At 37.3% G+C, this 26,038-nt stretch overlaps 1 protein-coding gene across 8 annotated transcripts in view; it reads left to right on the top strand.

Moving 5' to 3' along the window:
• ehbp1 (EH domain binding protein 1) overlaps positions 1–26,038 on the top strand; it is a 150,212-nt gene that overhangs the window by 89,955 nt on the left and 34,219 nt on the right. For 6 of the 8 annotated variants that reach the window (XM_051867816.1, XM_051867818.1, XM_051867822.1 and 3 more), the window contains 3 exons: positions 14,192–14,360; positions 18,436–18,609; positions 21,560–21,711. In XM_051867816.1, the coding sequence (XP_051723776.1) occupies positions 14,192–14,360; positions 18,436–18,609; positions 21,560–21,711 (495 nt within the window). The remainder of the gene's footprint in view (positions 1–14,191; positions 14,361–18,435; positions 18,610–21,559; positions 21,712–26,038) is intronic. The other 2 variants (XM_051867821.1, XM_051867820.1) reach the window with 1 other exon arrangement.

The raw sequence follows: 26,038 nt of genomic DNA, 5'->3' as shown, positions 1-26,038 counted from the left end.
CCAGATCAGCATATTACAATTTCTGAAGGATCATGTGACACTGAAGACTGGAGTAATGATGCTGAAAATTCAGCTTTGCCATCACAGGAAAAAATTACAATTTAAAATATAATAAAATAGAAAACACTTATTTTCATTTGTAATAACATTTCGCAATATTACTGTATATTTTATCAAGTAAATGCAGCCTTGGTGAGGACAAGAGACTTATTTCAAAAACAAAGTTTTGCTGGGATGTGATATAAATAACATAAGGCTATTAGCTTTTTTTCTATTAGCTCTTCTTTCTATTTTGCCTGGATATAGTGGGAAAAAAAATGTTTGTCAAACCATTTCAAGGGGTCTTTTAAATAAAGCACTGCTTTCTCCATGGTTGCAATATTGTTAGCAGTTAGCATACAGACTTGATTGTGTGTGAGGATGGCCAGCGGGCCAGTTATTGTCCACAGTCAGTGGTGTGTTTCAATGGGCCCATCAGTGAGCCCACCCCTCTCATCAGAACTCTCAGTGTGTGTGTGTGTGTGTGTGTGTGTGTGTGTGTGTGTGTGTGTTTCTCTTGTTCTTTTACATGCCATGTTAATTGTGCTCCATTGTGCCACAATGGCTCTCTTGCTTTGATCTTTGCCACCACTGTCTGTCACCCTCACTCTCTCTCTTGTCCGCTATCTGTCTTCCTGCTCTCCTACTCTTTACTAACTCTATGTATATGTGTGTGTTTAGGCCTTTGATTGTAGGCTAACGGTATAAATTGTTTAGTAGTGGTCATTGTACTATGGGGTAGGTGGCCTTCACAATCCATTAGGACCAAACCTCTGAGTCGCTCTCATGTTCTTCACCCCCTGGTGAGAGCAAATCGCTAATTAATGAACAATTAGAAAAAACACAGCAGCACAACGTCTCCTTCATGCTAGTATACACATACTCATACTCTTAAAGGAATGTTCCAGGTTTAAGTTAAGCACTCGCTATCAACATTTGTGGCATAGTGTTGATTTCTACAGCAAGATCATTTCATCTCATCGTCAATTTCAAAAATTGGGGTAGTAACATACAGAATAATTCCAGATTTAAAATACGCTATTTGAAGCACCAGTGATATTTTAGTATTATTTATATGATATTGTAGTATTTATTAATATTTAAATATTTTTATTAATATTTTTAATTAGTATTTATATTAGTTTTAGTATTTTTATAGAAAATTACTAAATTACTACTTTTGTAATTTTTTTTTTTTTTGGTAAATATTTCTATTTAGCTTTATTTATTTAAATAAAGAGATTGTGCCTATGTGCCAAGGCAGCATTTCTGTTTTTTTTTTGTTTGTTTGTTTGTTTTTTTTGTTTGTTTATTTCAGCTCTAACAGTCCTTTCCAGGTTACCAGAGTTATGTCATAATGACAACAAAGTTGAAAGTTTTAATGTGTTTCTGTCACTAAAATTTTAAAAACACTTTTATTTTTACTGCCTGATGGATGATTCAAAATGATATTTTGTGGTAATTAACATTATGCCATAATTGCTGTTGATAGATATTAACTTATATTATACCTGGAACATTCCTTTAACTCTCCCCTACTTTTTTTTTTTTTCATTATTTCATAGGCAAGACCTTTAAAAAAAAAAAAAAAAGTCAAGAGAATCTTCTCTCGGTTTCCTCTTCTTCCTTTTCTGTCCTCGATGAAGAGAAAGCCAGGGAGAGGGAGCGATAGTAAGGGGAAATAATTTTTATTTATGTAGTCCTTTAAATCATAAAAAGGGAGGGAGGGAGGCAGAAAAAAGGGGACAGCGCATTTCTTCAGATTTTCTCAAGCATTAGTTGATCAGTGCAGTAATTTCACAGCGCTTTGGCCAGGGTAATTATGGAGGGTACGGCAAGGGGGAGGAAAAAGAGAGGGAAAAGATTCCAGGTGAGCTTCCTCGTGTTCACTGGCTCGTTATGATTAGTTTAATTGGACTGTGTTTGATTTTTACCGACGAGGCCCTGCTTCACCCTCCTGACTCTCCTCTCCGTCCTAAGCCCTCCCTCCCGCTCTGTGTGACAGTGCGGTGACTTTTCAGAGCCGCCCATGACCCTCCCTCTCAGAGAGAGACAGAGCAAACCTTTGAACTTTTGGCGGCCTCCCTGTGCGCTTGTGCGTGTGTGTTTTGAAGCAAACCGCAGCCTCTATCATGTTCATTTTTTCTGCCTTGTTTAACTGCGACGCTAGTCATAAAATCAACACATAATCAAATATATTGCTTTTTCTATGTAATTCTGTTTTCCGTGCTTACGCACCGTGTATGGCAGTATCTCTCTCTCTCTCTCTCTCTCTCTCTGTAGTCCACAGTCGTTAGCGTCGGCCCACCTCTGATGCGTGAGAGTCAGTGGGAAGGCCCAGGGAAGACCAATTGTCCCAGCAAGCACCAGAGACTCAGAGTTAATTGGGCCAATTAGGCCACAGTCGTCCTCCTGTTCTCTGTTCTTTGGGTCTGACGCCCTCAAACGATTCCCTCAGACTTTCAAAGGAACCGTGACTGTGCCTTCCATATGCATTTTAACATGCTGACGTGACTACACAGGCTCTCTCACGCTGCATTCCGATTGTCTTTTTAGTTCGGAAACCTTTCTTTTTCTGGTGGATTCTCGTCTAATGAAACAGAATGGATAGAAGGTAGTTGAAGGGCTGTGTGTGTGGAGATCAAAGCGGTTGGTTGGAACAGAGAAACTGTTAGAGAGAGAGAGAGAGAGGGAGAGAGAGAGAGAGAGAGAGAGACGCCCCTCCAATCTCTTCATGAGTTGTGATCAAGCCACTGCTCTCTCCGGCATTACGCACACACAGTCATTTCTCAGTGGGGCTGTCTCCTCTTTTTTTACCCCCTTGTCTCTCTCTTTTTTCTCTCTCTCTTTCCACCACAACAACCACTCCTTTCTTCTCCTTCACTACCTCATTCCTTTCTCTCTTCCCTACCACCCTTCAGTTTTTAACCTCATTCATAAGTCGGTCTCCTATGAATAAAATATGAAGGATAAAAGCATAAAGTTTAAGTTCATTTTGATATGAAATTGCAATTGTTTAATCCAGTTATTTCAGTCGGACTGAGAAGTTTTTGTTTAGAGAGAGAGAGAGGGAGAGCGCTAAGAGCGTTTGTGTGTCTGTGTGAACACTTTAATTAAAGAAAGTAAGTACAAGCATTAGTACTATATTTTTCAATAACTTGTTGATTTTCTTTCGCATTAATACATTTTTAATGGTCATGCTCCAAGTTTTGCTAAAGACTGAAAAAGTTCAAACTTTTTAAAGTTAACATGAAACAAAAAAATGGACATTATTTACTTTCTTTAATGAGCATTGTTGTCCACAACCCATTTTACTTTTGTAATCTGATGTATTTCTGAGCAGAAGTGGATATTCAGTGATTCAGATTGAAAAATGGGCGTTATGTATGTACACTGTAAAAAATTATTTTAATGTTTTTTTTTTTTTTTTTATCACAACATTTTTTCTAAGTTGTCAAATCAACTTAGATAATTAATTTGGTTCAGATAACATAATATTTTGAGTTTCTGTTGATTAAATGAATCGGCTTCATTGTATTAACTGAAATTTTTTAATTTCAATTCACTCAAAATTTTAAACCAACCTGGTAACTTACTTTTTTAAGTTAAACCAACAATTCTTTTTTACAGTGTGCCAGAATGGAAACAGAGTGAATAAAGTTTGCTAAAACAATGCCTCACACTATTGTTCGGGAAAATAATACTTTTATTCATGAGGGATGCATTGTTTTCAGCTGTTTTCAACATTGAAAATAATTATTATAATTATTATTAGTAATTTATAATTAATTATAAATAATAATGATTTCTGAAGGATCATGTGACACTGAAGACTGGAGTAATGATGCTGAAAATTCAACTTTGCCATCACAGGAATAAATAACATTTTAAAATATATTAAAACTGAAAACATTTTAAATTGAAATAATATTTCACAATATTAGTGTTATAACCAGATTTTTGATCAAATAATTGCAACCTTGGTCAGCATAAGAGACTTCTTCCAAAAAATAAATATTAAAAAGAAAAAAACTTACTGTCTTTAAACTTTTTGAACGGTAATATAATTTTTAAAAGTGGAAAATGAAAGTCGTTTTAGAGGAAGAGTGAATTATTAAATTTTGATTTACAGGTTACAAAGAAAAAAGTTTTAGAATAACAAAAAAAGGAAAGTCAGAGGAGAAGCAATTTATTACATTTTGATGGCTTTTTATGTGTGCACCAATGAATCAGTTCACAATAACACCAGAAACATGCAGTAGGAAAGTAAATGGGGTCAATTTTGATTTCACATTCACTTTAATGCATGTTCCTGTTGTTATTGTGAACGATTCATTTGTGCAAATTAAAAAAGTAATACATTGCTTGTCCTTTCACCAAGCCCTGTTATTTTTCAACCACCTCCCCTCATCTCTCAATCCAGTCACATCCCAATTGACCCGGTCTTTTTTTTTTTTTTCTCTCACCGAATATCTTGTTTCACTCGGAAACACGTCACATTACGGAAGCATCCTGACTTTAATGTTGACTGGAGCAGGTGTGTGTTGTTTGTAAGAACAGCTTGCAGTGAATGGTTCTCTCTGCCGGGTAATTATGTTGTCATATAAAGGGCAAAGTTTTCTTCCCACTCTCACACAAGCCGCCTGCTCAACCTGTTCATCTACTGCTGTTTCACCTGCATCAGGGGTTTGTCTTTGCGACTGCCCACATTCAGCTGTGTGTGTGTGAGCAGTATTGACACACAGCTCTTCCTCCATCTATATATCCCTCTTGCCTCTGGCTCTCTGCATTCATACATTGAAATAAGCATGTTTTGCCCTGTTTTGTTTGGTAGTAATCCCACGCTAGACATTGATATTTTCATTCATGCCCTCATGAGGTGTACGTATGCATGTACGTTAAATGTCAGATGTGTTTCTGAGGGACAAACCTGGCCAATAGCCTTTATCCTTCCATCCTCTACTTCTCCTCCGAAATGGGTTGGTAACTGTTTGACAGGTTTTTTTTTTTTTATGAGCCGGGTGCTAAGGGCAGGCTGTGTAGCCCGCAAGACATCTATCTCTATCTCTCTATTTATCTCTTCGCCCTTGCACCGCACCAGTATCATCTACACACATGCAGAAGCATAATTATGCCATGTACAACGGCCTTTGATAGCATGTACAGTTTTCTTCTTAATTCTTTATCAAATGCATTGATCGTGGTGTATGTGCATTGATCCAGGAACCACATCTGCAGCCCAGCGATAAGGCCACGGTGGCATCTCTCTCTCGCGTGCGCGCTCTCTCTTGCTCTCTCTCGCTCTCGTTTGGCTGGGGGCTAAAGCAGGCTGCTGTAGGATTAGCTGATGCTCAACTACTTGCATTTTAAGTTGACACCTCAACACCAAGCAGAGGCCACATTACAGAAGAAAAGCAGCCCCGTCCGTCTGCCCAACGCTTCCCATTCCGTACACTCTAACTCTCTCTTTCTCCCTCTCTTTCTCGACTACATATAATTGGATTTGTGAACGGGAGCAGCCGAATGCTTCCTTTAGAATGGCCGGGGACACAAGGTGAAGTTTTCTCATTACAGACCACGAAGCCAGGGGACAGATCATAGACGATCTGTATTTTCCATTTAAAGAGGACAGAAATGGGAGAGAAGGAAGAATAAAAGAGAGGAGGGTTTGATAGACAGTGCAGAGAGAGGGAGGTGAAGAGGACAAGGAAGACTCTTTATTTCACAGGTCACTTTCTAAAGGACGGAAAGAGAGAGGGTTGATGAGGCAGAGACGTGGCAATGTTTTCATTTTCTCAAACGTGTCTCAAACATTGCATTCATATTTGATTGCTTTCATGAAAGCACTGAATATTTGTGTGTGTTTTTTTACCATGCCGAGTTTAAGATTATTTGAGTTCATAGGCAAGCTGGTTGGGAAATCAAGAGCCGGTTCTTAATTATAACTGGTGATTTTTATGTTGGCAATCAACTTTGTGATTCATTGCAGTTTAAAAAGTCTGTAAACAGACCTTTAAACATATGAGTATTCATATTACAATAAATCTTATTTATAGAAATTATTTAAATATAGAAATAAATGAAATATGAAAATATAGAATGAAATGCAGACATATATATATATATATATATATATATATATATATATATAAGTAAATATATGGCAGATATAAAAAAAATATACTATTTTGTCTAAATAAATGAAAAATAAAACACTAAAAATTGAAATCAGTCATTTTAAATGCTACAACTGATTTTGGGCATCACAACATTCTAATGTACAGTATAAAAATTTTGAGCTAAAAGTAATTTTCTGCTAAAAATATTTAACAGTGTAAATTTAATATTTAACAATAAAATTGGCTTTTTAATAGGAGTGCATTAATGTATCAGCCAATAATCTGTATCGGCTGATAAAAGCAATTATTTTCATTTTTCGACCATTGGCTGATTGTTTAAAAACAGCCGATGATTAGGGCCGATTATATCCTGTCAATCAAAAGGGGCCGGAAAAACATGTCGGACTGCAACTTATATTGTGTGAAGGAAATCTCTCTTGTGTTGAATTTAGGGCTGTCGACGTTAACAAGACAATAACACATTAAGAATAAAAAAAAAATAGCAACCTTAAAGCAGGCTCTATTTGATGAATGCATGTTCTTTTTGTGCTATAACTTGTAGTTCAAGCCAGGGTTGCCAGGGCCATGTTTTTTTCCCCTTACACAAAACACCAGGGTTGCCAGGTGTTTTTTCCCTACACACTATAAACCCGAATGAGTTGGCAAAGCTCAAAGTTCAAGCAAGCAGAACTTGCAGATTTTTATTTTGTACTCATACATTTTAATTGTTCTTAACTTGAAATGTTTGAGTACACTATACATTCATAAATTTAACTTAAAATTTCCATGTAACCTCAATGTGAAAATTTTTGTTAGTGTAAACTTAGCTAGCTATATCAAGCTAATTCAGAAAATTCTAACTTGCTAATTTGTTAACAATAGCATGATATTGCACTTACTGAATGAGTGCAGCAATATAAAGCATTTAACATACTTGCTCTCAAACCAAGACGCATGCACCGCTAACTCTCCAAAAACCCACATTAACAGAAACTCTTTTAAATTAGTGTAACAAAACATTAATCACTACTAAATATCCCACTTAACAATAATCTTGCACAAAAAAACATTATATAACACTTAATTTTAGCATTTACTCTCCCTTTCGAGTGCCATGGGCAAAGCATGCTGGGAAATAGAAATCCCAGCTTAAACTTAAGTTTGTCTACATTAAAAGAAATAGGTTCATAAAACTCAAAACATTAAAACAGTTCAGTTTACTTAAAATATATCAGTTCTGCGATCTTGAAAGAAAAAGAAAGTGCTAAATACTCATAAAAGTTTATTTTACTGAACTAATTTAAGTTTAAGTTTGTCCTACTCAAACCAATTAATTATTTTGAGCGTTAGGGTTTACAGTGCACCAAACATTATTTATAGAGCCTCCTAGAGCTTTGTGCTTTGTTACTTTTGTTAAGAAGTCTCAGCCTTTAAATTCTGTCCATTTTATCATGAAGTTCAAACAATAAATGGCATTTTGACGCTATTAAATGTGACGTGACAGATCACTGTAGTGCCTCAGTTCAAGCAGCAGCACGGAGCGTGAGTATTTTCTTCCATTTTAATGCAAGTTATAGCATAAAAAAACATGCATGAACATCAAAAGGTGAATTGAAAGATACAGTATAACTTACCGAAATGTGTCAAGTCGCATTTAATCACTCAGTGTTTCAGACGTGGAAAGATGTCAATTAAACAGCTTGTGAACAATGTCACTTAACATTGCTTTTACCTCAGGAAAGCTATCCAATGTTCATTAGTTAGCTATAAAAAAACACTAGAGAGGAGCTTATTTACTTTTCATTATATATGTATGTTTGAATAAATTTGCTTATGAAAACTACCTTATGTGCAACTGAGTTGTACAAACATTTCAGTTTTTATTTGAGTGTAATTATTATATCTGAAAAGAAATAGTAGTTGAATATGATAGTTTGGGCTGTGTTGTTAGTTTTAACCTCTAAAATTATTGTAATGTACCAAACCAGAGGGTTCCCTGTATAGTTTACTGCAGCTTTAGTTGGGAGACATTTTTTTCCTTATGAAAATCAAACTATCGGCATTGGCAGAAATCATTCTGAATATCAGTATCGGCTGATAAGTTTAATATTGGTGCATCTCGAGTTTTAAAAGATTAACTTTAAGGGAGCATTAGATAACGGCAAAGGAAATCTAAATGTAAAAATAGGGGAAATAAGCATGCACAATTAAATATACAATACAGAACAATACAAATATATTAAAAAATATCGGCCAACAACATCAATATGGTCCCATGCATCCCTAGTAATATTTTTTTTTTCCTCCTAAGAATTTCTCATCTTATCTAAACTTATTATTAGTTATCTGAAATCTAAAATTATATCATTTGACCAAACAAGTTGCAGAAGACAAGAAATAATTTTTTCTCATCATTTTCCATTTTTTTCTTTAAAATTACAAAAAGAACCACTAATGGAATCATAATCAGAATTGATAAAATACTAATGATTCCCGTCCGTACACACACGTTTGTTGTTGAATGGGATAAAGATCCAAAACCTCTCTTCTTCTGCACTGTTTGCTTGTGGTGTGTGTGTGTGTGTGTGTGTGTGTGTGTGTGTGTGTGTGTGTGTGTGTGTGTGTGTGTGTGTGTGCTCGTGGCCCTCCCCTTCTCTGCACACTCAGTGTGTCATGACAAATATATCTGTTTGTGCTTCACTGGCTGGCACCGTCTCTGGCTGGCTGGCACGGCTGTGTTAGCGCCAGGGCCCTGAGCCTGTGTGTGTGCCCAGCCGAGCGACTCCTTCCATGGCTCGCTGCACCCCCGCAGCCCCCACCCACCCTCCAGCCCCCTCCAAAAGAGCAGCCAGGCTGGGGCAGCCACCGGGACCCCATACCCACTGTGAGTGCTTCTGTCTGGGCCTCGTCTCTACTGCCCACCCCCTCTCTCCCTGGATCTCCTGTCCAGAATGAGAGCAACAGCCCTACATTATCTGCTTTTGCGCCTCTCTCCCTTCTGTTTTACTTCTTAAAGGGTTGAGTGAGGTCTTCCCACACACCATGCTTTCTTCTACAACTTTAACTATGACTTTGTCATCGTTTCTGCCACCCCTGGTGTTCTTCTTTCATTTTCCTCACTCGTTCTTGTGGATCCCCTCATTATCCTTGGAGATCTGCAGCTGGGAGGTTGGATGGGCCACTGATCTCTCTCCCCTCGCTTCCTTTTTCTCCCTCTTTCTCTTCCTCTCAGTCCAAGCATAACTCAGTTGGAGAGTCCAGACTGAACGGTCAAGCTTCAGTGTTACTGAAGAAGAGCCACTTGAAGTCCATTTGAAGAGAGAGTCATTAAAGAAATCTCTTCATAAGAGGAGAGACAGTTTCACACCTCATTGCTGCTGTAGAAATGGATCGTTCCACAGTGGTTATTCTGCACTCTGCCTGTGCAAGGCTGATTCATTTGGGGAGTTCATTTGTATCTCTCAATGATTGTTTTGACCTCACACCTTCATAGCCTTCCCTTTCAATCTCTCAAATTTTCAATTTTAAGTGCTTTATTGGCATGATTTTTTTTAAAGCATCAATACAAAACACAATAAACAATGATCGAAAAAAATGGTAACATTACAATAAGGTTGAATTCTTTAGAAATAGTTCATTTTTAATTACATTTTTCAAATAAATTATTTTCATAGCAATTATTTTTACAGCATTTATTAATCTAGCTTAATATTAATTTGTACAACATGTACATCTTTAAAAATATATTAGTATATGTTGAAAATAATAACCTAGATTTAACAAAGTATTTTTATTGTCATTTTATGTTATTGCATAATAATGTTTCCAAAAAAATCTTTCTTTTTCAGTCCAAGTCCAATGCAATTAAATGATACAAAAGTATGAAATATGGTGGAAAAAAAGTACAGGCCTGGAAAATTCATACAAGTGTAATAAAAAGTCAATAAATTTTTTAGTGAAAGTAAATTGTTCTGGTTAGGAAAAGACTCACAGAGATACATTCAAATGTCTGGCCTTTTTTCACCATCAATGTCAGTATCCATTTAGTGTGAATCAGCATTTATTCCAGGTATACCATGTATTTCCAACTTCATAAAGCATCTGTCTGCACCTTTACAGATTTGACCACTTCAAGCCTCCGTTAAATGTTTCAGCACAGTCTGTGTGGATGGAAGCATCTCCCCTCTCCTCTGTCTGCTGCTGTTCTTCATCTCTTGTTAATTTTCCTTGACTACAGTATTACAGAACATTTCCTAAGTTGCCTAAAAGCAGTTTACACTGGGCATGGTGGTAATCCTGTCCTCTGGGCGAACACACACAAGGAATCTCATTTTCTGTACTAATGGCTAGCCCAGCCCTGAATCGCTGTATGTAAAACAGTGTGTCGAAGGTTGTGTGTGATGATACCTGCAAGGTTTAGCCGATCATGTGGCATTTTAGACTTCAGCTACAAAAAGAATGACAATTATATTACATTAAATTGTATGATGAGCACAGAGCAAAAGCCTCACAGCTCAAACATTATTATAGTGGTAGATTTTGTCACATTCACAGAAACATGTGGTTCTTTTTTGCCTTGTTTTTTTATAGCCATGTGAATAAATTGAGCAATCTTCAATTAGAGCAGATGTATTCATTTTGCGAGAGCATAGTGGACACACACTTGCACTAAACGTGCCCAATTCAGCTTTGGCAGGAGTGCTTCTGTGTTTTCAGGTGTAACCTGGCTTTAGCTTTGTCTTGCATGTTCAAATTACCCTGAGACTCAAGGGCCCCCAGGCTGGACCCCTGAAAAGTGGTCCTGGGATTTCCTCATCTGCATCTCTCTGCTTATTGTCCTTCTGAACAATGGCCTCTGACAAACAGTGTCCACAGAAACAGTTGAAATGGGGTTAATTAGCTTAACGCTTTTGTAACCAATTGGGCTGATTCACTCTCTGCTCTTTTGCTCCAGAAACCTGTTAGCATCTTGAAAATGTGTGCATGTGTGTTCATGTGACTGTCTATGGGGCCAGGTTACCCATCATGCTAAGCGAACCTGTCTAAATGTTAATGATAGTGGTACTGCAACTTTGTAAATATTACACAAAATCGTTAGGCTGTAATAATCCAGTGATACCTAGTGTATTAAAAAAATATTTTATTTCTCACAATGAGTGATATTATAAGCATTCTGGGGTGCGTCGTTAGGCAACAATGGTCTCAAATTCTGGATTACGAATCAAATTCTCAAATACGGATTTGGTGTTTCCCGAAACCATCATTCTACCGAACATTCGCAAACAGAAACGTAAAGTTCTCAATCGGTGGCTAGAAGCATAGTGTGTTTTTTTTTTTTAGAATTGCATGTGGACCTAAATAGATTGTGCTTTTGAGTAAAATAAGCAAGTTACAATCAATGAACAAAAGCTGTTTTTAAGGGTAGCCATGCGGGACTTTCCCAAAATTGGGAGGTTTATCTCACCTCATGCAAGACGTAAGCAGTGTAACGCATTTCAATTATGTCTATATTATTTTTTCATCCCTTAAAGGATTAGTTCACTTTCAAATGAAAATTACCCCAAGCTTTACTCACCCTCGAGCCATCCTAGGTGTATATAACTTTCTAGTTTCTGACGAAGACAATCAAAGAATTATTAATAAATGACGCATAAATGACGCATCTGAGCTTTATAACTTGTTAAATATGGATTTTTTTTTTTTTACACAAACACATCGCTTCACTTCAGAAGGCCTTTATTAACCCTCCGGAGCCACGTGGAATGTTTATGATGGATGGATGTGGATGGAGACACTTTCTTCAGCTCATACTCGTTTGGTAGCGCATTACTGCCATTATAAAGCTTGGATGTGTCAGGACATTTATTAATATTTCTCTGATTGTCTTCGTCAGAAACAAGGATGGCTTGAGGGTGAGTAAAGCTTGGGGTAATTTTCCTTTGAAAGTGAACTAATCCTTTAAATTACTATACCACCATAAGAAATATGATGATAAAAAACGACTGGCATTTAAAAATCCATTTGCGCAGCCATCTTGTTCTAGTTAGAGCGGGGGAAATAACCAACCAGTACATTCGTAGAGAAGGATTTTTCCACTGATGATGACTGAATGGAGCAAAGGAATCCGTGTGGACCTCATCAAAAGTCGTTAAATACATTTACACCTGACAGGACTTCATCTAGACACATACTGAAGAACATCCTGAGTTAAAATGCATTTATTGTTTGCATAGTCTAATAAAGGAAAATAAACTAGTTGCTGCTTAAGGAAATTGATTTTAATGTAAAATGTGATTTTTACATACTAGCCGGTTATACAGTTCATTATATTTAGTAGACTGAATAGGTCGTGTAGAGTAAATTACATTGTATCACTCGAACCTGGGCAAATTTAGTGCCGGTCACAATTAACAAAGCTTATTGGCAATTTATAACATGTTATCATCCAAAGTAATGGCAAATAGGCTTTCCAACTAATGTAAATCAATATTTACATAGTATAATAGCTGTAAATTATCTCTCTCACACCTGTCCCGCAAAATCACATCTACGTCCTGCAACAGAGCAATAACCAGGTGGTCACCCTAGCTCTAGTGCTCCAGGGGAACCCGTAGTATGATGTAAAAGGGAACCTACGATTGAATTAAGCATCTATAAATAAAACAAAACAACGGAGAACAAACATAGCCCTCCAATACCATGTTCGTTATTTACAGCAACTAATTTAATTGGTTGGTTAAAATAGTTTAATTGATTAATTTAATCTTGAACTGATTAATTAGGAGTTAATTCTTCACCATCTGCATGACGTCATTAACGATCAAACAGCAAAAGCTACTATGGTTGTGACTAGCTAGTTAATTAAAGAGTTAGTTCAACCAAAAATAAAAATTCAGTCATTAATTACTCACCCTCATGTCGTTCCACACCCGTAAGACCTTCATTCATTTTCGAAACACAAATTAAGATGTTTTTCATAAAATCCGATGGCTTAGAGAGGCCTGCATTGCCAGCAAGACAATTAACACTTTCAATGCCCAGAAAGCTACTAAAGACATATTTAAAACAGTTCATGTGACTACAGTGGTTCAATCTTAATGTTAAGAAGCAACGAGAATACTTTTTGTGCACCAAAAAAACAAAATAACGACTTTATTCAACAATATCTAGTGATGGGCGATTTCAAACACTGCTTCATGAAGTGTCGAAGCTTAACAAATCTTTTGTTTCAAATCAGTGGTTCGGAGTGTGTATCAAACTGCCAAAGTCACGTGATTTCAGTAAACGAGGCTTCGTTACATCATAAGTGTTTCGAAATATCAATGGTTCACCACTGGGGGGCGTGACTTTGGCAGTTTGATACACGCTCTGAAACACTGATTTGAAACAAAAGATTTGTTAGGCTTTGAAGCTTTAAAAAGATTTGTTGCCTTAAAAAGATTGTGTGGCTTCGTTGCTTTAAAAAGATTGTGTGGCATATCCAATATGGCAAACTGTTTAAAGCTTTGTATGGAATGTGTTCCGTTATTAATAAGCAGTATTTTTTATTAAAAAGGCGTTACATATCAGGCCCCTATCAGGTAGAGGTTCCTAATGAACGTAGTGAAACTTTGGATCCAATGATATTTTTCGATCCTTGTCCCCTTCTCTCTCTTCCATGATCTGTCTGTTCACAGATTGATGTTGTGCAGTAGTTAATGCATACATTTCTGTCTCTGCCTCTTGTTGATACACACAAAACATTCATAAACATGTAGTCAGGGTGAAAAAAAATGACACTCCAGCAAATATCTCAGGTTTATTATGTCTGGACTTATACAGAATCAATGACAAATAAACCATGCAGTGAATCTCTCTCTCACTCGCTCTCTCTCTGTGCCAGAGACCCTCCATCCTGGATAGTAAAAAAAGCTGCTATCAGTCTGATCTGATGGGAGAGAGAGGAGTGAAAATGGCATTTCTGTCAATTACTTGAGATGGCACCCGTTCAATAACCCCCTCTCCCTCTGCCTATGTCTGTGTGTGTGTGTCAGGAGCGTGATGAAGAACGGCGCAGGCAGCTACGAGAGAGAGCCAGGCAGCTGATAGCGGAGGCTCGATCTGGAGTAAAGATGGCTGAACTGCCTCTCTATACTGACTCCACCTCTATTGCCTGTAGTGCAGCTGGGAACAACTTAAAAGGAAGGTCAAAGACAGCTGGAGGTGAGTGCAGGGGGGCTTTTATAGGCCGAACACGCACATACACTCACAATGCATAAACACACGCATGAATGCATGCACACTTTCTCATAAGCATGCGAACACACATGCAAATCTGCATGCGTTCACTCTGAAATACCACACACATAAGCTCTGTTCCTAGTGACTTGCCTATCTAGGCAAATGTACATACCTTGCTTTGGCGAACTCTAAAAGTAGCTTTACATCCTTCATAAATAAGGTAAATGCATTGCGTCATTGTCAGTGGAAAAAAAACATCCAAGATTGCAGACAAAGCTATATATATAGAGAGAGAGAGAGTATCTATACGTCTAATATTGATTTTTTTTTTTTTTTTTTTTTTTGTATTTACATTCTTTGCTGAAGTAATGGAGTATTGCATTGTTAACTGCAGAGTGATAACCATGCTAATGCAATCCCCATGGAAATGTTTATTCTGATGAGACATATTTTCTGTCCATGTTTGTTCCTGGCTCCCATAGGCTACCTGAAAATATTAGTGAAAATGCTCCTAACAACATTAAGGCCGAACGCTGGTGTTTGACTTGTGAGATTTTTAATTGGCTCATGAAGCTTCTGTGTGTGTGTCCATTAGGAGCAGGCCATATGTGTGTGTGTCCATTAGTGGCTTTCAGCCCTTAAAAAACGATTTTGTTGCTCACTCCATAATGACAACCAACACGTCTGCTTTCAAGGCCCAAAGGAGCATTACATTAAGAAACACACCAACACACCCACGTAGTCTGAACTCTAATTTGAGGTGTTCACAGAGGGCTTCACTTCCATTTGTTCAGGCAGTCGCTTCACACGTAATCCTTCAGAAATACATCAGGAGAACTCTGGCAACAGCCAGCGGTGCCCTATGCCCCAACACGCACACATACACACCAGTCCACACGACCCAAAACATCATCACCGTCATTATAACACACACCCATGCTGGGTAATCAGTGTCTCATTGTCCATGGAGGACTCCTATAGGCCGCATCACCTTCAGCTCGGCTTTCCTGCCGCGTCCCGCATTATCATCAGCCACCATTTCTCCTTTTATTTCACATTACGGGACAATGAGACGGCACATTATTGTAGTGCTAACTATTGGGAGGACTGTGCGGAAACAGTGGGGCATTAGCATAGCGGGTAGCTGCGGTGTGTTATTAAACGTGTTTACGCCGAGGGGTGCTAGCGTTGTGGCTAGCTGCTGCGTATAATTAAAAGCGTGCACGCACATCGAGCGAGAGGGGTGTTAGCGGTGCGTCAAGGTTTTGTTTAATACGCGAGGTGTTAACATAGCAGGTTAGCCGCTGTGCCTAATTCTGTGCCGGCTCGTGTCCGCGTGTACCATTTCACAGCTCAAGGGGAGACACAATATTCCTCTCCTTTTATCTCTTTCATCTCTCTCTCTTTGACGCCCTCCATTTTCTCTTCATCCTCTCCCTGTCCGCCTAATAGTGTTCCCTCCTCCGCAATCACGCATTTACTGCAGCTCGGAAACGCCACAGAACACATCTCATGGCCTGCAGAGATGGACAAACCTGCATATGGACAGAGCAGAGGAAAAACAGGGTCAAAAAGAGAGGGAGAGGAAGAAAGAAAGAAAGACAGTTTTTTAAAAAAAAAATGGTTTATTTGGCCTTTCGGGCTGTTGAACTCTGCTAATTGTAGAACTCATTAAAAATCAGGTTGGAGGGAAATGCTATAGGCTTGATGCACAAGGCCTATCGTGCAGAACGCATAATCCCACCAACACACACACAGACACACACACTTACATACACAAACACTCAGCTCTAATTCTGAAAGAGCTCAAGCTGAGTAGAGCAAAACATTTACCAGCAAAACTTTCACCAACTCCAGCAGCATGTATTCTGTTAATTAGCTTTGCACTGCCCTGTGTGTGTGTGTGTGTGTGTGTGTGTGTGTGTGTGTGTGTGTGTGTGTGTGTGTGTGTCGCCATATCATGGAAAGTAATTAAAAAAGCATGAGAGAAAGGAAAAAAGGAACACACTGTCATTTTTTTCTCTCTCTTTTTCTCTGATTATCAGAGCATTTTTCTAGAGATGTCATGTGCCATTTTCCTACAGGGCTGCACAATTAATCGAAATAAAGCCAAAATCGTGATATGGCATTGTGCGATGATCAAATCACAAAGGCTGTGATTTAATTAAATAAATATATGTGCTGTATGGTTCAAAGTGAAGCACGACACTCTGTTCTTTTATGCGTGAGCAGCTCATGATCCAGTGTTTTCAGTGTCTCAGAGTGACTCGGTTTGCATTAAAGGTAGGGTAGGCAATTTTTTTTTTATAAACACGTTTTGTCATATTGGATGAAACTCTCTTCACATCCTGATAGCAATCAATAATATAAGTGGTCTAAATATTAAAACCTGTACATATTTCTTCTGTGGAAGTCTAAGGACAAAAATGTTCATCCAATCATTGCATTTGGTCCGAATGCAATGATACAATGTCTTACCTGTATGTCAACATATGTATTTCCATACCTCCGTGCACCCTGCTCGCGCAGATATCACACGTCATCAGCTCTTTCCTTAAGGCTTTGCAGAGTTGTAGACAGTAACCAAACACCACAAACAAACAGCAGCTGCCTTTTACAGTTCCTCTATAACAAAACAACGAGCTTATGCTGTGTTCACACCATGTTGTAACCGTAATTACGAGATGGCAACCCGTGACATTCTACCTGGAGCTGTTCACGTTCTCAGACTCGTATTTATGCGTTTCTCTGGCAACACGATCAACGCTGAAATGAATCTGCAGCAGTCAGGTGGTACAAGAGCTCTGTAAGTTGTTTACATTCATTATTATTGTAATGTTATGTTCTTTGAGACATGAGGTAATTTAACACTGTGACGCTTTGCAGACTCTGCTGTGTATGTTCGTGTGTTTTGAAGGAGACGTAGCTTTGGAGAGCACTCTGAAGGGAGGGTGGGATTCTATGCTTTCAAAGCTAGCTTGCTATTGCTAGCCTCTCTGAAATTGCCTACCCTACCTTTAAATGCTGCTTCACTTGAACTCCATCTCTGCATTTGCTCTGAGTTTGGATTGCTAATAACGTGCATTTGGGAAGATGACAAACTTCTCAAATTTGTAATCAAAAGTGCGTGTAAACCAGCTGTTGTCAACACGAAAGGAGCCTTAAGGTCTCCCTGCAGTTTTCCACCAAAATAAAAGCTTTATGGTTTAATGTTTGAAAATGAAGAAATTAAGACAACCATAAATGTTGAAATTAGTGTTGTAATATTACAGTTGTACTGTACAATAATATAATTACATTATTTTTTAAATACTTTTTTTTGTTACGTTGAAATATTACAATAGTAATATTAATAAATTTAATATTTGTATTTAGTACTACTAATAATAGTAATATTAATAATTACATTAATGGTATATAATCACAAACATTTCACAAATCACAAACATTTTGGCCAAATTGGGCAGCCGTACTAACAAGCACAGGAAACCTGGAACTTTTTTAAATCACATTTTAAATGGCTATCACAATTTTCAAACAGTGTTGCAGCACCAGTTTCCTATTTGTTTTGCCTCTTATTTAAGTTTGAACTGCCCCGTGTGTGTGTGTGCAGCTCTGCTCTAGTTACCATATAACTGAATGAGATCGATGTGTTTGGATTGAGTGTGTATTGTCAAGGGCTCTGTGGGATTCAGATCTGTGGATGCGGAAGAGGAACTCTGGAGGAGATTTTGCCGTCAAGGCCAAATCTGCCATGCAACACACACACACACACACATAAAGCTCAGCTCTCTGCCAGACACTCTCAGCCATCTGCCTGATTTTTGTCAGCTCAAACAAACACACCCCAATGTGACAGCAGCAAACTTTTTGTTAAGGAATTACTGTTTGTATGTCTAAATGGGTCTAAACAAATACTTTTCTGACTCTTTACTAACATGCAAAGTTTTCTTTCCCGCTGGAATACCGAACTAACGCTTACCGCTTCACTAACCACTTCTGTCTCTTTCCTCTTCTCTTTTTTTTTGGCCATCCCTGTTTGTTTGTTTGCTCGCAGACGTGGTGGATAGGGTGAGTGTGGAGGGTGTGGATGAGGAGGGCAGGAGTGATACTGAGGCGGCGGCTTCTCACGCTGATGATGTCACACATACTAACCCTGAGGAGGAGCTGTCTTCTTCTTGTCTAATGGAGGATGATTTTACTAACTCTGCCAGTGACCTGGCCTCTCTTGGTAACCCAACACTGCATGACCTCTGCTTGTGCGCATGTGAACGTGTGTGCATGGTAACACTACACACCCGTGCTTGTGTGTAGTAATTTATCTGTGTGCATTTACTTCTGTTTATTTTCAACTTTTAAAAAAAATCGCTCTATAAATTTAATTTCACGCTCTAGTTTTTTTTTTTTTTTTTACCTTTGACTTTTTTATTCTACCATAATGACCCTTCATTTAGTAGGGCTGCATGATTAATCAAAATTAAACTGAAACTATGTTGTTATTATTATTGTTATCATTATAGTCATATTGATATATAATAACAAAATCGGGTAACACTTTACAATAAGGTTTCATTAGTTAACTACTTTAGTTAACAGGAACTAAGAATTAACAATACTTCTACAGCATTCATTTATTGTAGTTAATGTTAAGTTCAACATTTAATAAAACATTATTAAAATTAAATGTTATTAACATTTGAACTAACATGAACAAACAACAAATCTCAGATTTCCCCCCCCAAATTGTGCAGCCCTATAATTTAGCAATTCTTCTGTTTCCAGTGGCATTACTTCCTATTTTAAGCACATTTTAGAAATAATTAATCTCTTTTTGTCATTTGTTTTTGTGCTTTTAGTTTAATTAAAAACTATTTGAACATATTCCCAAAACAAACACCTTTTAGCTCTAATTCAGTGGAGACTTGGATAAACTCCAGTTGAAACGCTGTCCATAAAAAATCTCTGAAGAGATGTGAAGTCATTAATATTGTTTGTTTTGTTTTGTTTTTTGTCTTGATGAGCAAGTCATTTGAGATATACCTTAAAAAAACCTGATTTATTCTCCTTCTCTTTATTTTACTTCTGTACAGTATCTATCCACATTGTTTGTTGCATTGTTTGGTTTGTGTTTTTGTCTGTTATTGTGAAAAGAAGGTCTATATTTTCACAGACAAAATCTTTTTCTTTCTGTTTTGTGACTGAAAAATGAGGATTGTTTAGCACATTTTTGCTCATTTCGGTCTTACTTTTCTCCATAGCACAGTTGGACTTGTAAAAATGAATGTACAGTATGTCATTATCATGGTGCACACTTTAAGTTAATTGAGAATGTGATTCTTGTGTTTGAGCAAAACTGTTGGTCACTACACAGACAGACACACACACACACACACACACACACACACACACACACAAACATATGACTCCTATGGTGTTTTTTGGGGGTGAGAGAGGGATGCTGGGAGATGAGGAGAACAGGACCCACATGAAAAGCTTCCTCACCTCACTTTCATCTCTAGCCTAGATGAGAGAGAGAGAGAGAGAGAGAGAGAGAGAGAGAGCAAGGCTAAACCTGCTAGTGAAAGGTTATTAGAGAAAGACAGACTTGGAAAATATAAAGACGGACATAAAATAAGGCACCAACATGTGAAAGACAAGTCTGCATGGGAAGCAAGAAAATTAGAAGTCATTGTTCATTTAAAGAGAAAGGAAATATTGTGGGTTGTGTTTTTTTTCAGGTAATCACAGCAACAAGCACTGTTTCCTCTAAGCCGTGCACATGTGTGGCTTCTCATTTTCGACGTTGTTCCCTCACTGATGAAAAAAAAAAGTACTTTGGGCAGAAGTCAGACTCAAAAATAGATGGAGGAAAACTAGAGATTTCTTGAATTTGGGCTAAATTTATGGACAGCGTTTCAACTGGAGTTTATTCGAGTCTCCATTGAATTAGAGCTAAATGAATGGATAGCTTTTCAGCTGGTGTCTATCGAGTGTCCATTGATTTTTTTTTTTTTTTTTCCCTCAGTATGCAGCTGAAGCTGTGAGAAATCTTGTGTGGAAATATACAGCACTGATTAATTCCCCAGAGGATTAATTCACAAACAGTACAGTACAAAGTTCATTGTGGCATATACAAAGGCTTACAAAAGTCATGCATAATTTTATTTGTATTTTTTTGGTTTGATTTGTGATCTCAACAAAGTAAGTTATAAGTTTTTTCTTTTTCTTTTTTTTTTTTTTTCCCTAGAGAAAAACTGAAATAAAACAATTGTGCTAATAATAGCAAAATCTAATAATGTTAAAATGATTTTAAAATCTTAATTATAAAATAATTTAATCACATTTCATTATTTACAAAAAGTGTAAAAAATAATAATTTATATGTAATGAATATATATCATAATTGTATTAATTAAAATAATGAATCATTTTTTTTTATATATATATATATATATATATATATATATATATAAAATTATACTTTTTAATATGTATGGTTTGTTTATAAATAATACATTTAGTGATTAAATGATAAAAAATAATACATTTAGGAAAAAATATTTACACATGTAAAATAATATATTATTATGAAATATACATAATAATAACAGTATTTATAATTAATACATTTATATATAATTAATATACACTACCTTTCAAAAGTTTAGGGTTAGTAAAAAAATACTTTTTATTCAGCAAGGACACATTATATTGATGGAAATTGAAGGAAAGTAACAATTACTGTATTTTTAATCAAATAAACGCAGGTTTGCTGTGCATAACAGACTTCTTACAAAAATTTTACTGACCCCAAACTTTGCACTGTAGTGTACATTATATATTTCTGTAAAGTCCAGCCATAAGAAAAGGGTTTTGCTCAGAAAACTAAAATTCAAGAGTGCATTGAGAACTCATCAAATTCAGCAGACTCATGAAATATCTTTTAATTCACAACGTGTGGGGGGGTGTCATTTATGAATCAAGGGAGACATTCCAGGTGTCTTGTGCTCACAGCATCTCACTATCTCTCCAGCAGTGTGTGTATATGTGAGTGTGTATGAGGTTGAGAGGGCCAGTTTGCTTAAGGGCAAACATTGTCATGTCCTCTGCTTATCTGTGTGTTGGAGACGAGTGGCCTACTGCATATAACACTTCCTCTCTTCCTCCCTCTCTCTCTTTAGGTGTGATGAACAGCAGGCATGTGGACCTGAAGCTCAAGAAGCTCACAGAGTTTCGACCACAGGGTGGCAGCTCTCCTTCCTCTTCATCATCTTCTTCATCACTGACGGCATCCAGTACTTCACCCCTCAGCCCTGAATCTGGCGGTCTGCAGGTAACATTTATAGCCACCTGCTCTGTCTTTAATTGTATTTTCTAAGCAAGCAGCAATAATATCATTGCTCATACTTGGGAATTCATTGTGAACAATCTTCTAACCATAAATAACAAACTTTGTTGAGTAACACATTCCGCTCTGTTTTGGCTACGGACATGAGTTAATTCAAATTGTGTGGCTTGTAGCTTGAAAGATGTGATGTTTAGTGTTCAGACATAGAACAGATTTTAAGATAGAATGAGTAAAAACTCCCTTAGCTTTACACTGAAGGAGCAACCTGAGCCATATTTAGGGATCGAAATATCATATAGACTTGGGGCTGGGGTTTTTTTTGTCATGGGCTTGTAAACAACCACCCAGAACACCCTAGCAACCGCATAGAAGTGTGCGTAACATTATCATTGTGGTGTCTATTTTGCACAGTAAGCACCACACAAATTTTCTTCATTAAATGCAAAAATGTACCCAACTAAACATTCCCAAAGGGCATTGGAGCTTATTTATTGTATTTTTTTTATTGTAGTCTTGCTATGTTAGTTTAATAATATAAAATTACTGGTTCTCATTCTTTTAGTCTGTGTGTGTGGTGGGGTGAAAGGCCAAGACAGGTTGATTTTCTTTAAATCGCTGTCATTTGTTTATTATTTGTCTGAGAAACATCATATGTTTATATATTAATCCAGAACACATGAATGACATTTTACAGCCATTACCTCATATCACACCTGACCTTTTCTGAGAGAGAAGAGAGCTTTGGGATGTATCGACAGCAGCGTGTGGCTCACGACGTTGACATGTAGTGGATTGATTTGCCTTGTTTATTAAATACCAGCCTTCCGTGTGTAAGAACATGCATACCTGTGTACTGCTGACTGCTTGGTGTTTATACGTGTGTGTGATGACCTCCTATCTCGCTGTTGTATTCAGAGCCCCCAGGTGGTGACTGCAGGGCATGTTCAGAGATGCTGCAGACTACCTTCCCCCACCTGTTCGCTCCTTTCTGCCTCTCTCTCTTTCTCTCTGCTGACAGAGGGGATTTCCTGTGAGCAGATGTTAGCAGGGTCTTTGATGCACAATGACTGCAGTGATGTGTTCGTTTGAGTCGGCAGGCCTCATTCAGTGCACTGCAGCAGGTGTGAAATAATTGGTCAAGGGTTCCCAAGGACTAGTCACAAATAGGTTAGATTCCAGAGACAGATTTACAGGCATGAAGAGGATGACGCAAATTGTCACTCATAACAGCGATTAATTTGGGTTGGAGAAAAATTATATTAACCCAGTTATATTACTGGTAATAATTAACCAATAATAGCAGAATTTATATACATAATTTATAAGTATTAGCAGTAACTTAAATAAAAAAAAAATGTATTGAGCTATGGAGAAAACATTAATTTTCTGCATTTTCTTTCAGCTACACTAGCATTCAAAAGTTTGGGGTCGGTAAGATTTTTGTGTTTTTGAAAAGTCGCTTATGCTCACCAAGGCTGCATTTGTTTGGTCAAAAATACAGTAAAAACAGTAATATTTTGCTAAAAAAAAAAAAACTAACGACTTTTCAACAATATCTAGTGATGGCCGATTTCAAAACACTGCTTCATGAAGCTTCGAAGCTTTACGAATCTTTTGTTTCAAATCAGTGGTTTGAAGCACTGCCAAAGTCACGTGAACCATTGAAATTTCAAAACACTCATGACATAACAAAGCCTTGTTTACTGAAATCACATGACTTTGACAGTTTGAGATCGTTTGATGCGTGCTCCGAACCACTGATTCGAAACATAAGATTCGTAAAGCTTCGTAGCTTCATGAAGCAGTGTTTTGAAATGGCCCTTCACTAGATATTGTTGAATAAGGTCGCTATTTTGTTTTTTGGCGCACAAAAAGTGTTCTCGTCACTTTATAACATTAAGGTTGAACCACTGTAGTCACATGAACTGTTTTAAATATATCTTTAGTACCTTTCCGGGCGTTTGAAAGTCTAAATTAACTTGCTCTCAATGCAGGCCTCACTGAGCCATCGGATTTTATCAAAAAATATCTTAATTTGTGTTCTGAAGATGAACGGTCTTACGGGTGTAGAACGACATGAGGGTGAGTAATTAAAGATTTTTGGGTGAGCTAACCCTTTAAAATGTAATTCCTGTGATGGCAAAGCTGAATTTTCGGCATCATCATACTCAGTCTTCAGTGTCACATGATCCTTCAGAAATGATTCTAATATGCTGATTTGCTGCTCAAGAAACATTTCTTTATTATTATCAATGTTGAAAACATTTGTGCTGCATGTTTCATTGATGAATATCAAGTTAAAAAACAGCATTTATTTGAAATATAAATCTTTTGTAATATTATAAATGTATTGCTTAAAATAAAGTATTAATTTCTTTAAAATAAAAACATGCTTAACTTTTATGCTTAACATGCCCAAACTTTTGAATGGTAATGTATGACAAAGCAAAAAATGTGTTGATGTGCACATGAACAATATTGTCAAGAATTGGCAAGTTTTTCTATAACACTTTTACAGTGTCAGTTACACGTCACATGTAGTTACTGATGTAATAACTATAAATTATGCATAATTACATGCAATTAACCCTAAACCAAAACCTCATCCTTTCCCTAACCCTATAGGAAGTACATGTAGTTAATCATTAACACTCAGTACTTAAATGTATATTTACACTGTAACACAGACACCTTAAAATAAAGTGTAACCAGTTTTTCTGAGTAACAGTACAATTGCAATCTTACTGTTGCCGTTACTGTAAGATTAGGCAATTTCACCAATAATTTATAGTATGCCTTAATTATGAAATGGCTTTTAGTGATGAGGGACTTGTGCTCTCTTTCTTTATGAACAGTCCAGCACCTGCTGCAGAACTGCCGGCCTACACAACAGGCCAAAGCTCAGGGGAGGATCAGCAGGGTTATGAGCGCTGCAGCTTTGAGTCTCAGCAGTTAGAGGGGTTTTAAAGAAAGAGCAGCTCACGCTCTTTCTTGTCTCTTTGACCTTCACCCAATTCTCCATTAAAACACCTTGTATGCGTGAAGAAGTTTGATTATCAAATGTTTTCCTCCTTTCCGTCTTTTCTTGCCTATTTGAGACACACACATTAGGATCACATTCTCTCTCTCTTTCAAGCCCTGCTGTTGTAGTATCATCTTTTTACTTTTAAAAAATCTGAATCAACTGCTCTATCCCTCGAGGATTCTCCCATCCCACAACTCCTCAAGGCCATAGTAGAATGGCGCGGGACAGAACGGTTTACCCCCCCAGCACACACACTGCAGTCCCCCAGTGCTCCCAGTTGTGTCTCATTAGCGATTGTCTCTATGCACTGTGAGCCTGCTGCCATGGTGGCACACGATAACCGCCTGCAATGAGCAGCAGACCGCAACATTAGTCACGCATCCCAGAAACACACACACACCTCTGCCAAAATAATACCCACCACCACAATAATGATCGGGACGATAACGGATGAAAAAGCGCCGATCGCGATGTGGGGATAGCCCTGATATCTGCCCCAGCCAGGGGTACCGAGGGGCCGTGGGGGCAGGTGTTTCAAGGAAAGGGTTGTTAGCGAGGGTTGGAGGCCTTGGGTCCTCCGGGAAACGAGGATTCTAGCGGGGCTTTGGGTTTGAATCCTGTTTGTTTTCTTTGGACTTTAACATGAGAGGAATCAGACGGGGTTAAAGGGCTTTGTTGAGCTGTCTCTAGAGATCCAGGCTGTTGAATGTGTCGTTTTAACACATAACACGCTCACGCCTTTGGTTTTGTGTGATGACTGTGGTTCTCATTCCACTTATAGGGACGGACTTAGGAATTTTTTTGCCATCATATGATGTTTTAAGAATGAGTTTTTTTTTTCTCCATCATATATATATATAATATATATTCGAGAATGTATACAAACAATGACACGATTATAATTATTATAATTCTAATTGATTTTGAAGGGTGGAAGGAGAGGTTGTTAGTTCCGGTTGTAAAATGTCATATGGTGTGACTCTTATGATGATATTTATGATAATTAATGATCTTTTAAAAAAAAATGATTTTTTTATCTTCCGTAACTCTCTGTAAGAATAAGGTCTCATTTGTTAACATTAGTTAATGCATTAACTAACTAACTAACAATGAGCAATATATTTTTACAGCATTTATTAAACTTTAATCTTAATTAATAAAAATGTTCATGTTAGTTCACAGAGCATTAATTAATATTAACATATACAACTTTTGATCTTAAAATGTATTAGTAAATGTTGAGAATAACTAACAAAGATTAATAATTGCTATAGAAGTGGTTAAGAA

The sequence above is a fragment of the Ctenopharyngodon idella genome, chromosome 17 (assembly GCF_019924925.1).
Source record: "Ctenopharyngodon idella isolate HZGC_01 chromosome 17, HZGC01, whole genome shotgun sequence".
In the NCBI taxonomy this organism is placed as follows: Eukaryota; Metazoa; Chordata; class Actinopteri; order Cypriniformes; family Xenocyprididae; genus Ctenopharyngodon; species Ctenopharyngodon idella.
The sequence above is the reverse complement of the archived record's forward strand: the minus strand, read 5'-3'. Positions and strand labels throughout refer to the sequence as shown.